This window comes from Ostrinia nubilalis, chromosome 23 (assembly GCF_963855985.1).
Source record: "Ostrinia nubilalis chromosome 23, ilOstNubi1.1, whole genome shotgun sequence".
NCBI lineage: Eukaryota > Metazoa > Arthropoda > Insecta > Lepidoptera > Crambidae > Ostrinia > Ostrinia nubilalis.
In genome coordinates, this window is record NC_087110.1 from 7,513,498 (window position 1) to 7,527,635 (window position 14,138).

The 14,138-nt window shown below is 36.4% G+C and overlaps 2 protein-coding genes across 2 annotated transcripts in view; one reads left to right on the forward strand and one right to left on the reverse strand.

The window, feature by feature from the left end:
• LOC135083391 (structural maintenance of chromosomes protein 4) overlaps positions 1 to 2,502 on the forward strand; it is a 49,316-nt gene extending 46,814 nt beyond the window's left edge. The window contains exons 23-24 of the mRNA XM_063978134.1: positions 749 to 932; positions 1,972 to 2,502. Coding sequence (XP_063834204.1) covers positions 749 to 932; positions 1,972 to 2,133 — 346 coding nt within the window. The 3' untranslated portion in view covers positions 2,134 to 2,502. The remainder of the gene's footprint in view (positions 1 to 748; positions 933 to 1,971) is intronic.
• A 1,442-nt stretch (positions 2,503 to 3,944) lies between these two features.
• Positions 3,945 to 11,529, reverse strand: LOC135083385 (UBX domain-containing protein 6). Its single transcript, XM_063978125.1, has 9 exons — positions 11,451 to 11,529; positions 10,622 to 10,976; positions 10,183 to 10,325; positions 8,888 to 9,029; positions 8,305 to 8,399; positions 7,131 to 7,284; positions 6,618 to 6,775; positions 4,901 to 5,030; positions 3,945 to 4,365 (listed from the first exon to the last, which is right to left on the reverse strand). Exons 2-9 carry the CDS (start codon positions 10,871 to 10,873, stop codon positions 4,090 to 4,092), a joined length of 1,350 nt encoding a protein of 449 aa, XP_063834195.1. The 5' UTR covers positions 10,874 to 10,976; positions 11,451 to 11,529; the 3' UTR covers positions 3,945 to 4,089.
• Between the last annotated feature and the right edge of the window lie 2,609 nt (positions 11,530 to 14,138).

Consider the following 14,138-nt stretch of genomic DNA (forward strand, 5'->3'; position numbering starts at 1 on the left):
TGTGGGTCATCTATAAAAGTCAAGCTAACCATTGTTCGAAAAACATTTTTTTCTGATATTTAACCCCTTATCATTTGACATCTGTCGAATTTGACCATTGTTTATTTTAACTACGAATCAAAAAACCGGGCCTTACACAAACTAAGGTTCGGGGTACATTCAGTTTCGAGACCGTATTGTGGAGCGCGAAAAAAAAAGCCGGGTCGAAGTAATTTTGGAAGTAATTAAAACAATCACTTTAAGCTAATTCGTCCTAGGGGATTAAATACTGTGTACTTCGCAACTCAAACTACAAAAGAAAATATCGCCAAAAGAACTAAATAAAGAGGTACATTATTCTGTGATAATCTTAACTGCCTTACGATAATAGATCCAGTCCCCTGGCAAGAAGACAGCTAAGACATTAAATAAGTCCTATTGCCATCCTTCGGGTATGATCTAAAACTATACAGGGTGTTAGGTAAATGGGTATATGAGCCGACACTAGCCCATGTTAACATGATCATATAAATGGTATGGTGAAGTCCGAAAATTGATATCTTCATTTTAATTATGTAATTTTTCATACAAATCGGATTTTATAAAATTTATTTTGTATGAAAATTAAAAAAATTAAAATGATGATATCTAATTTCTGACTTCACCATACCATTTATATGACCATGTTAACATGGGCTACTGTCGGCTCATATACCTATTTACCTAACACCTTGTATAAATGTTTTACTAGTCTCAACTTTTGTTCCAGCGTCCGTCCCCCCAACAAATCCTGGAAGAACATTTCAAACCTGTCCGGCGGTGAGAAGACGCTGTCTTCTCTAGCGCTGGTCTTCGCATTACATTACTACAAGCCCACGCCTCTGTATGTGATGGACGAAATTGACGCCGCTTTGGACTTCAAGAATGTGTCCATTGTTGCTAATTATATCAAGGTATGTGGTGAACGTTGTGTGGTAGAATAGAAATTAACCCTGGGTTGCACCATCATACTTAACTATAACTAATTCAAAAATCTGTCAGTTCATACAAAAAAACTGGTTATCGTTATAGTTACGGTTAAAGTAAGGTTTAAACTACAGGCTTTTAGTCGGCTGATAGTCATTATGAACATGTTCACATTACATCGATTTGGTGTCGGCCGATTCCTCACACACATTGGAAGCCGACTGCCGACTAAACTATCGGCAGACAAGTCTGATGTTTGTGGGTTGTCTAATAATATTACTTTATTTCTAGAAAATAATTCCACCACATCCCCTTTTGAATCGACTTAAAAAAAAGAGGGTGGTCTGTAGGAGAATCGCTTCTTAGTGATAGACGGCTAAAAATGTGTCGTTTTGTATTTTTATATTTCTTTGGTTTGTCAGTTTTGGAGGTGTGCAATAAAGAGTATCTAAATCTATCTATCTGTTACGGTCAAAGTGATAAATGTGAAAATTATGAATAATCGCCGGTTATTATGAATAATTACCGCATGATTTGGTTAATGTGATTAATATTAGGTCATTTATGTGTGTATAAAACTAAATAGGCGGCTTAGGGGTGGCCCAAGGGCCACCCCCGCCGCACCTTAACCTATTTTTCACTTTAAATCAAAACATTATGTTATAGGCATCATGGAAAAGTAATATTATGCAAGAAACATTCCAAACTCATTATGTTAAATTATATTAATATATGATATCAAAACGTTCAAAAGTTTGGCTGTACACGAGCACGTACACAAGATGTTGTTCTCTTTTAAGAAATTTGTTAGTACTAAGGTTAAATTATTAAATAATCACTGTTAAATGTGATTAATTTATCACTTTTACCGCGACTGTCGGTAATTATTCATAATAACCGGTTATTATTAATAATTTTCAATTTATCACATTAACCGTAACATATCGATAAAATTAGGGAAAGTTACAATTAAGTTACTTACACGATACATTTTTAACACCATTATTTTATTACCCTTTTCCACAGGAGCGTACGAAAAACGCGCAATTCATAATCATCTCGCTTCGCTACAACATGTTTGAAGTCTCCAACCGACTCGTCGGCATCTATAAGACCGAAGACTGCACGAAATCGGTCACCATTGAGAACAAAGTACCAGAACCAGTCGCGAACGACGTTGCTGCGTGATTATGAACCTTAATGCATTGTTAAAAGAGTTAAAATCGGTTCACTAACGGGCCGACAGTTTTATCAGTTTTCGACCGCATTCACAAACAGTACTATGAGATCTCACACTGCGCGTGGACGCACAGGGTCACACACGAACCAATCTGAGCTTTATTCAACGCTGTGCGTTCGATTTGCTGCTTCACATAAGCAAGCATCGTTTGTGAATACGGATGTTAGATTCGGTTCACACTATCGGGCCGAACTTTATCAGTAACATTCTGTTGCATGAATAATTTTGATGCATGCAATCAGATTAAAAGCATTGTTAGATTATCTATGAAGCATTTTGTACAAACAATTTAAGTAATAAAACAAGTTAATTTTTAACGTGGTTTTAAATTTATTCACCAATATCGGTTAACACCTCGATATACATACATACACAGTTTATACAATAAATTAACATCTTACATGAATGCAGAATATGCATAAATATAAAACAGCAAACACAACTCGCTACACTTCTGGCTATAAGTAATAATTATAGTAACATGATGTAGAAAGGAGAATGGGATGCATGGACTTGAGTTTTATTTTTTAAACATTGTTAACTCGATCAAGTTAACTGCGCAACTGGCAGCCGTGACGTCACATCGACGCTCTGTTGCGGACGGGACAAATACGGGTAAGTGGATGGGAAATTATAATATCAAGTCAATCAAACCCATTCTCACTTCTTTTCAATATTTAAAATGCAAGTAAATTATACAACTTTTTATACATTTGCAGTAGTTATTATTCAATTCGAATGTAGGCTTACAGTTTTCAGATTAACTTTTTAAAGAAACAGCATTCTTCGATAAAACAATCTTATTTTATTCAACATTATTTTATGTTCTTTTCAAGGCATTAACATATAATATTTTCTTTATTAAATGAACGATTAGAACAAGAAAAGTGTGTTTACTGAATTGTACCCAATAAAATGACATAATAAATTAAAACCTTAAATTCTCATTACATTACAGTCTTTCCATACATCACACGTACTTCTTATATCTCTTCGTACAATCTAACATTATTATATTGAAAAGTGTTTGACATAGAATAAGGTTAATTTAATAACATGTTTAGTACAATTCCGTCGTATTGTGTACTAATTAAAGTGATTTCTACTATTTTAGTAGATTTTTCTACTAGCAACACTGACGTGTATCTACGTCATTTAGTCAATAGTGTTGCCAGTGGTGGAAAGATTAATGTGACAGTGAATGTGCAGGTAAGTTTTATTATGTGTGGATGGATTCAGCAGACGAGGTAAGGCATTTTTTTACTCCATAACTTACTTTTTAGACAATATTATGCAATAAATGCTCTCGTGAAGGTAAATTGACAATTATTAATAAAATTTTAGTATAAATCATAATTTATTAAGGCAATGAATTCCGAATTTGTTTTGTATCTTTGAAGCTAGTTTACTTGTATCTATCTAGGTATTGCCAATTTTTATCTAGTTTGATTTTTAATTTTATAGCGTACATTTAGTACTAGTGGTATGATTTTAACATGCTTTATTACTTTGAAGCTCTTAGTTTATTGCTATATTGTGCTTTTAGTTCCGAGAGTGACACTATTATATTACAACTACCGTCAATTGTAATACAAGGTGTTATTTTTGCCACAAAAACGTATAAGTAGTTTAATGTGGAGTCGACTGTATGCACTTCATTGTATGAATATTGTTGGAATAATTACTTCAAAATCACAAAATTGACCAAAAAATTTGGAAAAGAGTCACATTGAGTTATTTAATACAAAGTACCTACATATTGATTATTTCAGTGCGGTCAATTAATGCACTGATCGTGTAAGAACGCAAGCAACTATTCGAAAATAAGTTAAAATCAGACAAATAAGGGTACATTCACATCTGTATCAGATTGATGTGAATACTCCTTTAAAACATACCCTCAACTAGACCTCTTGAACTAACACCATGACTTCAGGCTTCAAAAACACGTCCTTATTCGGGCTATTATTGATTTCTTCAAACACCGACGAGTGCCAAGCGAATGTGAGCACTGTGGCTGGTACTAATCTCAGGTCAATAAGGGTCTTATTCGCGTCTTCTTCGAGTAGTAGTTTGTGTCCTGTGGGTGTGTTGAGGACGAAAGGCAATCCGTTGTGTTCCAAATTCTCTTGGACAAACTCGTGAATCTCGTTGTACCGCTCGTATACGCCGAACGTTCCCTGAAATATAAATAGTGATATTTACGATGAAGATAGGAACCATATTATGCGTGTCAAATTAATTGTTGTTGGTAAATCTTTAGCAATAAATAAATAAATCTTTGGAAATAATTTTTGCAGCGCTAAAAACATGTGTGCTGGCCTTAAATGATACTTTATTTTGTTAAACAAGTCTAGATTCCAGCTAGACCAATACAAATAATGCTAACAATACAAATAGACTCTCAGATGACAAGTAACTAACTGACCCGAGTTATATCTAAATAAATTAAAGAAAGTACACAAAACCATGTCACTTAATTCTCAGGTAACAGCCGAAATTAATGCTATTCTTTGCCAGTTTAAAAAATTGTTTGGCGCTCCTTCAAAAGCCAAAAGAAATGAACGAAAAGCTTTTGCTTATTACTAGGCCGCTGCCAACCGGTCATCATGGAAGTCATTGGGGGAGGCCTATATTCAGCAGTGGACGTCCTGTGGCTGAAATGACGATGATGAGTGTTAAATACTATTTTTGAGAAAAAATAATGTAGATTACCTGTAGCAAGATCCCGTCGGGGAACCGAACCCGGATGATGGCGAATTTGTATTTCCTCATCTCTCGCATCTCATCTTTCTCCCGCATGGCCTTGGTGCGAAGCATCTGGCTGCGCTCTATCGCTTCGGTCCTGCAAATGCAAATTGTTACTATACTGGTCCGTGAGCACGTAGAATTTTGTCCAATGACCCCAAGCTACCCATCCTTATCGCTCACGCGTAATTATGTTGCTGTCGCGCTCGCACACTCATTGAGCGCGAGCGATAAGGATGGGTAGCTTGGGGTCATTGGACAAAATTTTACGTGCTCACAGACCGGGCTTTATAATAATATTGGTCGCGCAACGAGTGTTGAGGCCATCAACACAAGCAAAGATTTGTCGTCGAACGTCTTGCATAGTCGGACTGAAAAGTGCTTTCTGTTTCGCTTGCAGACATTTAACACGAGCGCGGTAGCTGTTTGCATTCTGTATTCAAATATTACAGCAGTGTGAGTACGTCGTGTTCGCCTCAACTTTCCTTGAGCTATCATAAAACTCATTTATTTCTGTAAATAGGCTTAAAAAAGCTCTTTTACACGTCCCAGTCAATGCTGTACCCAACCGGGTGTGCTTTTGTATGTTGGTATTGTTGGTACATACATAGTAATAATGTACTATGCTTTTATGCGCAATAAATAAAGTAATAAGATTGTTCTGCCTCCTTCCATAAAAGGTGCTGTGCCCTAACTGGGGCCATATCGTGTAACTGCATGAATTGAATGAATTGCAAGACCTGTTTGTAATAATATTATGACGAGCTGTGGTTTTCTAAATAAAGAAAAATAAAATAAATAAATGTGAATGCGCTAATGTGATAAAGCAACAAGAGGATTAATTATTGAGCGCAAATATTATAACAGTGACGTCCTCACATACAAAATCTACAATTTTGTATTGATGCGACCTGACCGTGTAGGGGGTATAATTTTGGGTGAAAAGAAACATTTCTTAACTATACTGGTCATCACAAAAATCGGCCCACCTACGTTTTACAGGAAAACTCGTTTCTACTGACACAATCATAGTGCCCCAACAATATTGGTGTTATTTGAAAGCCCAATAAATGTCAATAATGAAAAACACATTTAATTTCTTAATAAACGATTAACATATACAATAAATGTGACTTGAAAAAAGACCTAACTTTGGGTCCACCTCTGGGATCAATTAGACCAATTTTTATGGTTATAAAACCAAATAATGATCTCACGTGTCCTCTTTAACAGATGGATAGCGATTAATCCCAACTTAATAGCTTTATAGCCATAAAAGTTGGCTCAAGCGTAACTACCTATTTTTTGAAGAAGTGACTCTGGATTCTTCTACAGACACATTTTTGGGGTAAAAACCTTTCCTTTAATGAAATGAACTTTAGAACTAGGCTTTTAAATGATGCCAACATTTGTGGGTAGTGGGAATGCATACGTTTGAAAGTGCTTGTCGCGGGAGGGTCGATTTTTATGATGACCAGTGTAGGTCCTCGAGTTTTTGGAAAGCTCAAAAGTTTTCTCGCTGATATCTCGAGGAGATTTAAGATAACAAAATTCATATTTATTTATCAATAATAATAATAATAAATACACTTTATTGCACACCAAAGTAAAGAACAGAAAGAAAAGGAACACACAATAATGTTTCTATTAACTAATCAAGAATATATAAATAGCTTCAACTAACCTGAGCTGGTGTTCCCTCTTGATCTCCTCTGGTGATAGAGCATAGAACGAGGCCGGCAGCTGGACCTTGGCCGCGGCTTGCGAGGGCAGAAGTACTTGTAGGTTGCGGTCCAGCTCTAATTGGATCGGTTCCGCGGAGCGCAGAGCGTCTATTAATGTCTTTGGGAAGAAAATAATTTATTTACAGTAGAATCTCGATTATCCGGACTCATTTTTCACGGTTTCTAATGAGGGCTATCGTTTTAGCGCACACTAGCAGTAAGGTCACTTGCTAGTAGCGAAGACAGTGGCGCCAACTGGTGAGCGCGAGAGTGGTAGGAGGACTATCGCATTTGCACTCATCAAGATGGCGCCACTGTAGAGTAAGGTCCTGTCAATCGCCAGGGGTGCCAACTGTTAAGTATAAAAACGATAGCCCTCATTAAATTAAATTCTCCATACACAACACAGAGATGTTTCAAAAATCAATTTTGTTTTGCCTATGCTAGAAATGTTATTTCAGTAAAAACCTTACCACCAAACTCTCAACAGACTCCACATGCTCCCTGCCGAACACCAGATAGTCTTCCTCCGTCCCATCGGGGCTGGCCAGCTTGGTTTGCCTGAACCCAGCTGCGAATAACAACTCCATGGCACCTTCCATCGGCTGAACTCTTTCGTTGAAGGCTCTGGAAAATACGTTTTGTATTGTAACAACTGCTTCTGATGATTTCATCTAACGATACTATCAAAATATCTTATGACAAGGAAACAAAAAGTGTCCATGTCATCTATACTGTATAAAAATAAGTTGGGTTTTCCTTCCTGACGCTATAATCCCAAAACGCACGAACCGATTTCCACAGTTTTGCATTCGTTGGAAAGGTCTCGGGCTCCGTGAGGTTTATAGCAAAGAAAATTCAGGAAAATCTAACAAACGAAATTCCACGCGGGCGAAGCCGCGGGCGGAAAGCTAGTCTATACTAATAATAAAGCTCAAAAGTTTGCATGCTTGAAAACGCTAATCTCAAGAACTACTTCGTAATTTGATTCGAAAAAATATGTTTGTGTTGGATAGCCCATTTATCGAGGAAGGCTTTAGGCTACATAACATCACCCTACAGCCAATAGGAGCGGAGCAGTAAAGAAAGATGTTGCAAAAACGGGAAATATTAATCAAACTATTTTCACGCGTACGAAGTCGCAGGCACAACTGGTTTGAAATAAATGTAGTATGGTTGTGCTATGGGTAAGTACATAATTACTATTATTGTAAATAATGGCAATGGAACCCAACTGAAATGACAGGCAAATAAATACCTAAAAATAACACATCACACTTTTTTGTTGCAAAAGGTTGCTTCTTATGTTGCAGTGTTTACACGCGTGATTCAAATCTATACTAATATTATAAATGCGAAAGTAACTCTGTCTGTCTGTCTGTCTTGCTTTCACGCCTAAACCACTGAACCGATGTTGATGAAATTTGGCATAGAGATAGTTTGAGTCCCGGGAAATGACAAAGGATAGTTTTTATCCCGGTTTTTTAAACAGAGACGCGCGCGGTAAAGTTTTTCTGTGACAGACAAAATTCCACGTAGGCGAAGCCGCCGGCGGAAAGCTAGTATCATGATAAATCAAGATAAATTATCTCGGTAAATAAACTCGCGAGATATCAATACATTAGGAAAAACACTACGTTATCTTACCTGTTAGACATTCTAATTTTTTGATACTTTTCCTCATCTGGGTGCGTGACTATGTTCTCTAGATACTTGCACAATGTTTCAACACATGTGTCAACCTGAAAATGGTGCAAAGTTATTAGTAAGAGAATTCATAGCAAAATATTTGAATTATCTCCACTGAAATGCGGTTAATTCATGGATTTTATGGGTTTAATTGGCAGTTGAGACGGAAAGTGTGAAATCATTTTATGTATTTACTACTTCCTAGTTTTGTTGGGAAATTTATTTTTTTTGGCTGATTGTCCACAGAGGAAAATTATTATCCTACTAATATTATAAATGCGAAAGTTTGGATGTCTGGATGTTTGTTACTCTTTCACGCAAAAACTACTGAACGGATTTTGTTGAAACTTTACAGTATTATTGTTTGTAACCCAGATTAACATATAGGCTATAATTTATGCCGATTGTGACACTAAATTTCACGCGGGTGACGCCGAGGTTCACTAAAAAACTTAATTTACGATAGAAGTTAAATGTAAAATGTGCTACGTATAAAAAGTAGGAAGATTTAACAGACAAAAAAATATAGTAGATATTTTACCTTTTCCCTATTACTATTACAAGATTGTATGATGAGACAGGCTGTCAACCCTCTCTCTTCCTCCAACTGTTCGTACAGGAAGGTCTTGATGTTTGCCTTCCACTCGTCCCGGGGCAGTATGTCATTGCTTATTATTGGACACCTGAAATTTTAAAAATTGTCTTATAATACAGGCAAAGACATTATATACGAAAGTAAATGTGAAATGTCACTTTATTCGCTTAGTCAACAAAATGACAACTTCTCAAAATGACAACCGGGACGCAAAATGTCCACAAATAATGGAAATATCCGAAATACACAACATTATTATGAGAAGTTGTCTTTTAGCGAAGTTGACATTTTAAGAGGTTGTAATTTCGAGAAGTGGACATTTTGCATCCCGGTTGTCATTTTGATGACTAAGCCACGTTATTATGTCACAGTTAAAACTCGTTTTCAGTTAAAAAAAAGTTTTCACTAAATACTGTTAGCGGGTTAAATCGAATCTACGCATTCCATCACTATTCAATCGATGACTCGTGCACTTCACTACGATCTGTCACTTGACTTTCGGTATTTTCGCGCGTATATTAATGCTAAATGTTTTAATGTTCAATTTTGCTAATAAATGTGGTTAATAAGTAAATTCAGTCTTTATAATACCTAGATTTAATAAGAAGTTTTAACTAGGAAAAACATGTTGTTCCAAAATGATTCAGTTGAAATTGTTTTGACAAAGTCTAGGTAAGGTTAGGTTAGTCTGGTGCCCTTACATAGCGTAAAGGCGAGTGAGCTAGCGAAGAATTTGCCAAAAGTAAAGCTCGCAGAATTGCTAAAATCACAGTGGCAGTGGGCGGGGCACATAGCTCGTAGAGACGATAGCCGTAGGTGCAGAAAAGTTCTTGAGTGGCGACCACGGGCCGGAAGACGTAGCGTGGGCAGGTCTCCCATTAGGTGGACGATCTGGTGAAGGTCGCGGGAAGAGCCTGGATGCGGGCAGCGTATGACCAGTCGTTATGGAAATCCTTGGGGGAGGCCTTTGTCCAGCAGTGGACGTAATTTGGCCAAAACAAACGAAAGTAAAGGCGGCGTTTTGTGGCTGTGGCGCGAAGCCCGTGTGCGGCGACCCTCATTGTAAGAAACCTACTTGAATTAATTTTGTTGCGGGTCCAATGACAGTTTAACTTTCCCCCGGGACAAACTTGACCTTCATTGGTTGGGTTTTTGTGGTGGTTAAGCTGTAGATCCTGGCTGGAGTGGAGCTGGTTGCAGTGGTGGGAACGAGAGGTGGGAATAGTCCTGTTAAAACCTACTTGAAGTAAACTCCGGCAGCGGCATAATTCCTGGGCAGATCCAGATCAGACTCTTTTTTCTCTACTTTCTCCTTCAATTCTCCACTCTGCGTTGGCGTTGAAGACGAAGCGCGTTCGTTCTCCAATTCTTTTCTGACTTGGGCCTGAAAAAATTCAACATGAGATATTGTAAATTTTGGATAAGAACTATGGTTTTGGAAATATGATTTAAAGTGGAACTAATATAAAAAATATTAATATCTTATGTTATATTATTCTCTTCGTTAATATGTTCATATCTTGTATTTAAGTTTTAATAACAGTTCACAAGTGCAGCAATCAAAGAGCAAAAATGAGACTAAATAGAAATAATTAGAAAGGGGGCAATAACGATTAAAACAGTAAGAGACTTAATTTTCTGTAATATCACATTGTTTATGAGATAAAGCTAACAGATTACCTGAATGGCAGCCAACGAAGTATTGAACGATGGATTATCTCTTTTCTGCTGCAATCTGGCCAGAGCAGCGTCAGCGGCAACCTTGCTTTCCTCCGACAATCCAGAGCGTTTTATAACTTCTGCTTCACGCCTCATAGAATTCGAACTCTGGCTGCTCATCGTCGATTCACTAAGCTTGTGGCCAGGGCCGGCCATTTTGAATTTGGCATCAACTTTTTTCTTTTGGAAGAACTTTTTAATTTTATCCGCCATTTTGCTCTAAATGCGTGGACTGTGTTCTTTGGGCAGTTTGAGTTTGGAAACGCTCTCTTTTAGTTGTTCAATTGTAGCAGATGTAGCTGTGAAACACGAAAATCTTAAAACGCTAATTATTTCATCAATAATTACATAAAAGTAAATGATTAGATCAGACTTAAAATGTACACTCATTCAGTTAGTTATTGGTATAAGTGTAGTAGTCTGTTACAATAAAAGTGGATAAATAAAAAAAATCAAAATCAAATAAACAGAAAAATCAGAAACTAAAACTTAGCCAATTTCTAGAAATGCTTAGAAATATTGCATTTCACCAATGTTTCTGTTTTATTATGGTGTAATCTTAACATTACACCTTAATCATGATTGTTATTGTATGTAATGTGACTTTTACTACCCAAATGTTGGAAAACGTACACAATGTTACTACTTTGTGATGCATTTACAAATAACTACAGCTGGATAGCAGGCGAAATTTTGACACAGTAGTTCTAACTCGTAGTAAATGAGTCAACAATGTTTATATCAATGCCAAGGTCACTAAAAACAATAAAATGATTGCTCATGTACTCACCAGGCTTCATAAACCGCTCGGAAATTCTCTTTCCATACACTCTCCAGGATATGAAGATTAACAATAAAGTGAACAATAGAATCAGCAGGAAAGTCTTTAACAACAAAAACTGAAACTCATTGAAGTAAAATACACTCGCTATCTCTTCGTAGAACGATAATTCCGATAAGTTTACAACCGATTTCGGAAAACTCTCAATTGGTAACGCCGAAATGCTAGACTCGATAAACTCCCTCGCCAAAGCTAAAGTATCGCCAATCTGAAGATACAGAGCCTCGTAAAGGGTGGAATTAAACACAGCTGAATCGAGCAAAGACATCACATATGAAATTTTTAGGAATAAAAGCGTGTAACAACGTGAAAAATAAAATCAATCATGCTGAAAGAAAACGGGATTCCGAAACGTCATTTCTGACATTTTCTTTTTTTTCAACTTTTTAAAATGTTTTTGGCTTGGCGCATTTAATATTCCTCGTTTTTTAAGTAACGTTAGTTACATACCGGTATTTTTTAAAGAAACTATCAGATCGCAAATTGTATGTATTCATTTTTCTCAATACATATTACGTAAATAGGTACATTTATAATTATTTTATATGTTCTGTGCTACGTTAATTCAATTTCTTTTGTGTAACGCCTATAATTAAGATAGCACTTAACCTATTATACAGGGTGTTAGGTAAATGGGTATATGAGCCGACACTAACCCATGTTAACATGGGCATATAAATGGTATGGTGAAGTCAGAAATTTGATATCTTCATTTTATTTTTTTAAATTTTCATACAAAATAAATTTTATAAAATCCGATTTGTATGAAAATTAAAATAATTAAAATGAAAATATCAATTTTCTGACTTCACCATATCATTTATATGCCCATGTTAACATGGGCTAGTGTCGGCTCATATACCCATTTACCTAACACCCTGTATAAGCATGTATAATATTGTCTAAAATGGTGTATGTCTTGTTGGTGTTAATAAATAAATATATAAATATCGATTGCATATCAAACATTACATAAATAGTTGCCGTTCTTCATGAAATTGACCTTGGTGAATAAAACACTTACTTAAATTAAAAAATTGCAGTCATTGGCAAGCTTTGCACTAATGATTGAACTGTTGGCTGATACTGAACCCAATTAATTAATCGTAGCACGCAAGGATAATAAAATGTTTGTGATAATTAATTAAACCCATACTTAGCTCTATGTAGTCGATATAGGTCAGTGTGTACCCACCTCCTACATAAGTGTACTTGAATGAATACAAACATTGTATTGAGTGTATCAAGTAGGTACGACTTGCGTGTTGCCCCCAATAAGTGCCACCCGAGGGAACTGCCAGGTTTTTAGTGGGTAGGTAAGCCCTACACTTCTTGTAGGGCATTATTCTGACGCAAAAAGGTGTCTGGACTAAGGCCTCCTCCAAGGATTTCCATAATGACCAGTCAAACGATGCTCGCATCCAGGTTCTTCCAGTGAACTTCACCAGATCGTCGGTCTACCTAGTGGGAGGTCTGACCACGCTACGTCTTCCGATCCTTGTATATTTAGTAACCTATAAGAAATGTTTCCATTGACCTTAAGATGATGATGGAAAGAAGAACTGTATTTAGGTAGTCGATGAGTGTCAGTAGGTACACTTGTTATCTAGCTATTAATGTAGGTACTTCCTACTTCATCATAGTTGCGAATTTTGACGTGCTTGCTCAGCTTTGTCACGTACACAAACAAAGCGAGGCAGTTCCTTACATTTTTACATTTCCTTGCCCCTAATTGCTCCGGGTTTGAGAGCCCACTTAATTTAAGGGCAGGTTTCGAGAATGTTCTTGTTATATCAATGGGGATAGAAATACATTTATTAGAGTATTATAAGTAAGAGGTGGGCAATAGGGCCGTATATCATGATTAAATCGATCGTTTGATCTATTCTATTCGCACGACTTTGTAGGTACCTACTAGACTTATGATCTGATTCACCGGGTTTCATGAAACTAGATAGGTATCACTTGTCTTAACCTTAAATTAAATAATTATTATCTAATGGGAATGTGACTAAGGCACATGTTTTATTGCTTTTAAGGTCCTCTTCAGGTCACTTATACACGTTTCAAATCTATAATATACAGTGTGTCCGGGCTTGTAGTGATCAAACTTTAAGGGCGTAATCTATGGACAATTTTATCGATGAAAATACTTCAAATTTGGGGCTTCACCCATTTCTCGCAAAATTACGAGGATTTAAGTTTTTAATTTTTAGTTTTCACCTCTTCCTTCAAAAACAAGTGAAAGCGTGGGTAGCTTAACACTAATAAGCAAAAGTTTTATTTCATGCGATAGCCAATAAAATTATCTATTAGAAGAAGTAGAAAACAGATACATGTTTCATACATTTTAAGGGAGTAAGAATGGATTTAATTAGACTAAAACATGACTTTTTTCACTTCTTTTTCAGTTATTTACCAACACAAGAAAAACCAGGTCGTTAAGGTATGTTTTATTTGCATTGTATTATTAGTATTTGAGCTCTTCTACAAAACGAATGTAAATTTATTAGTCTACGTCTATTAGTTTCGACGTAATTGTGGAACAAAGATACCCCTTCCCAGCGGTTTCCATAGCGCACGCGACATGCGAAAATGCACTGCCTGAAAAAATCACACAACCTATTCCGATTACTA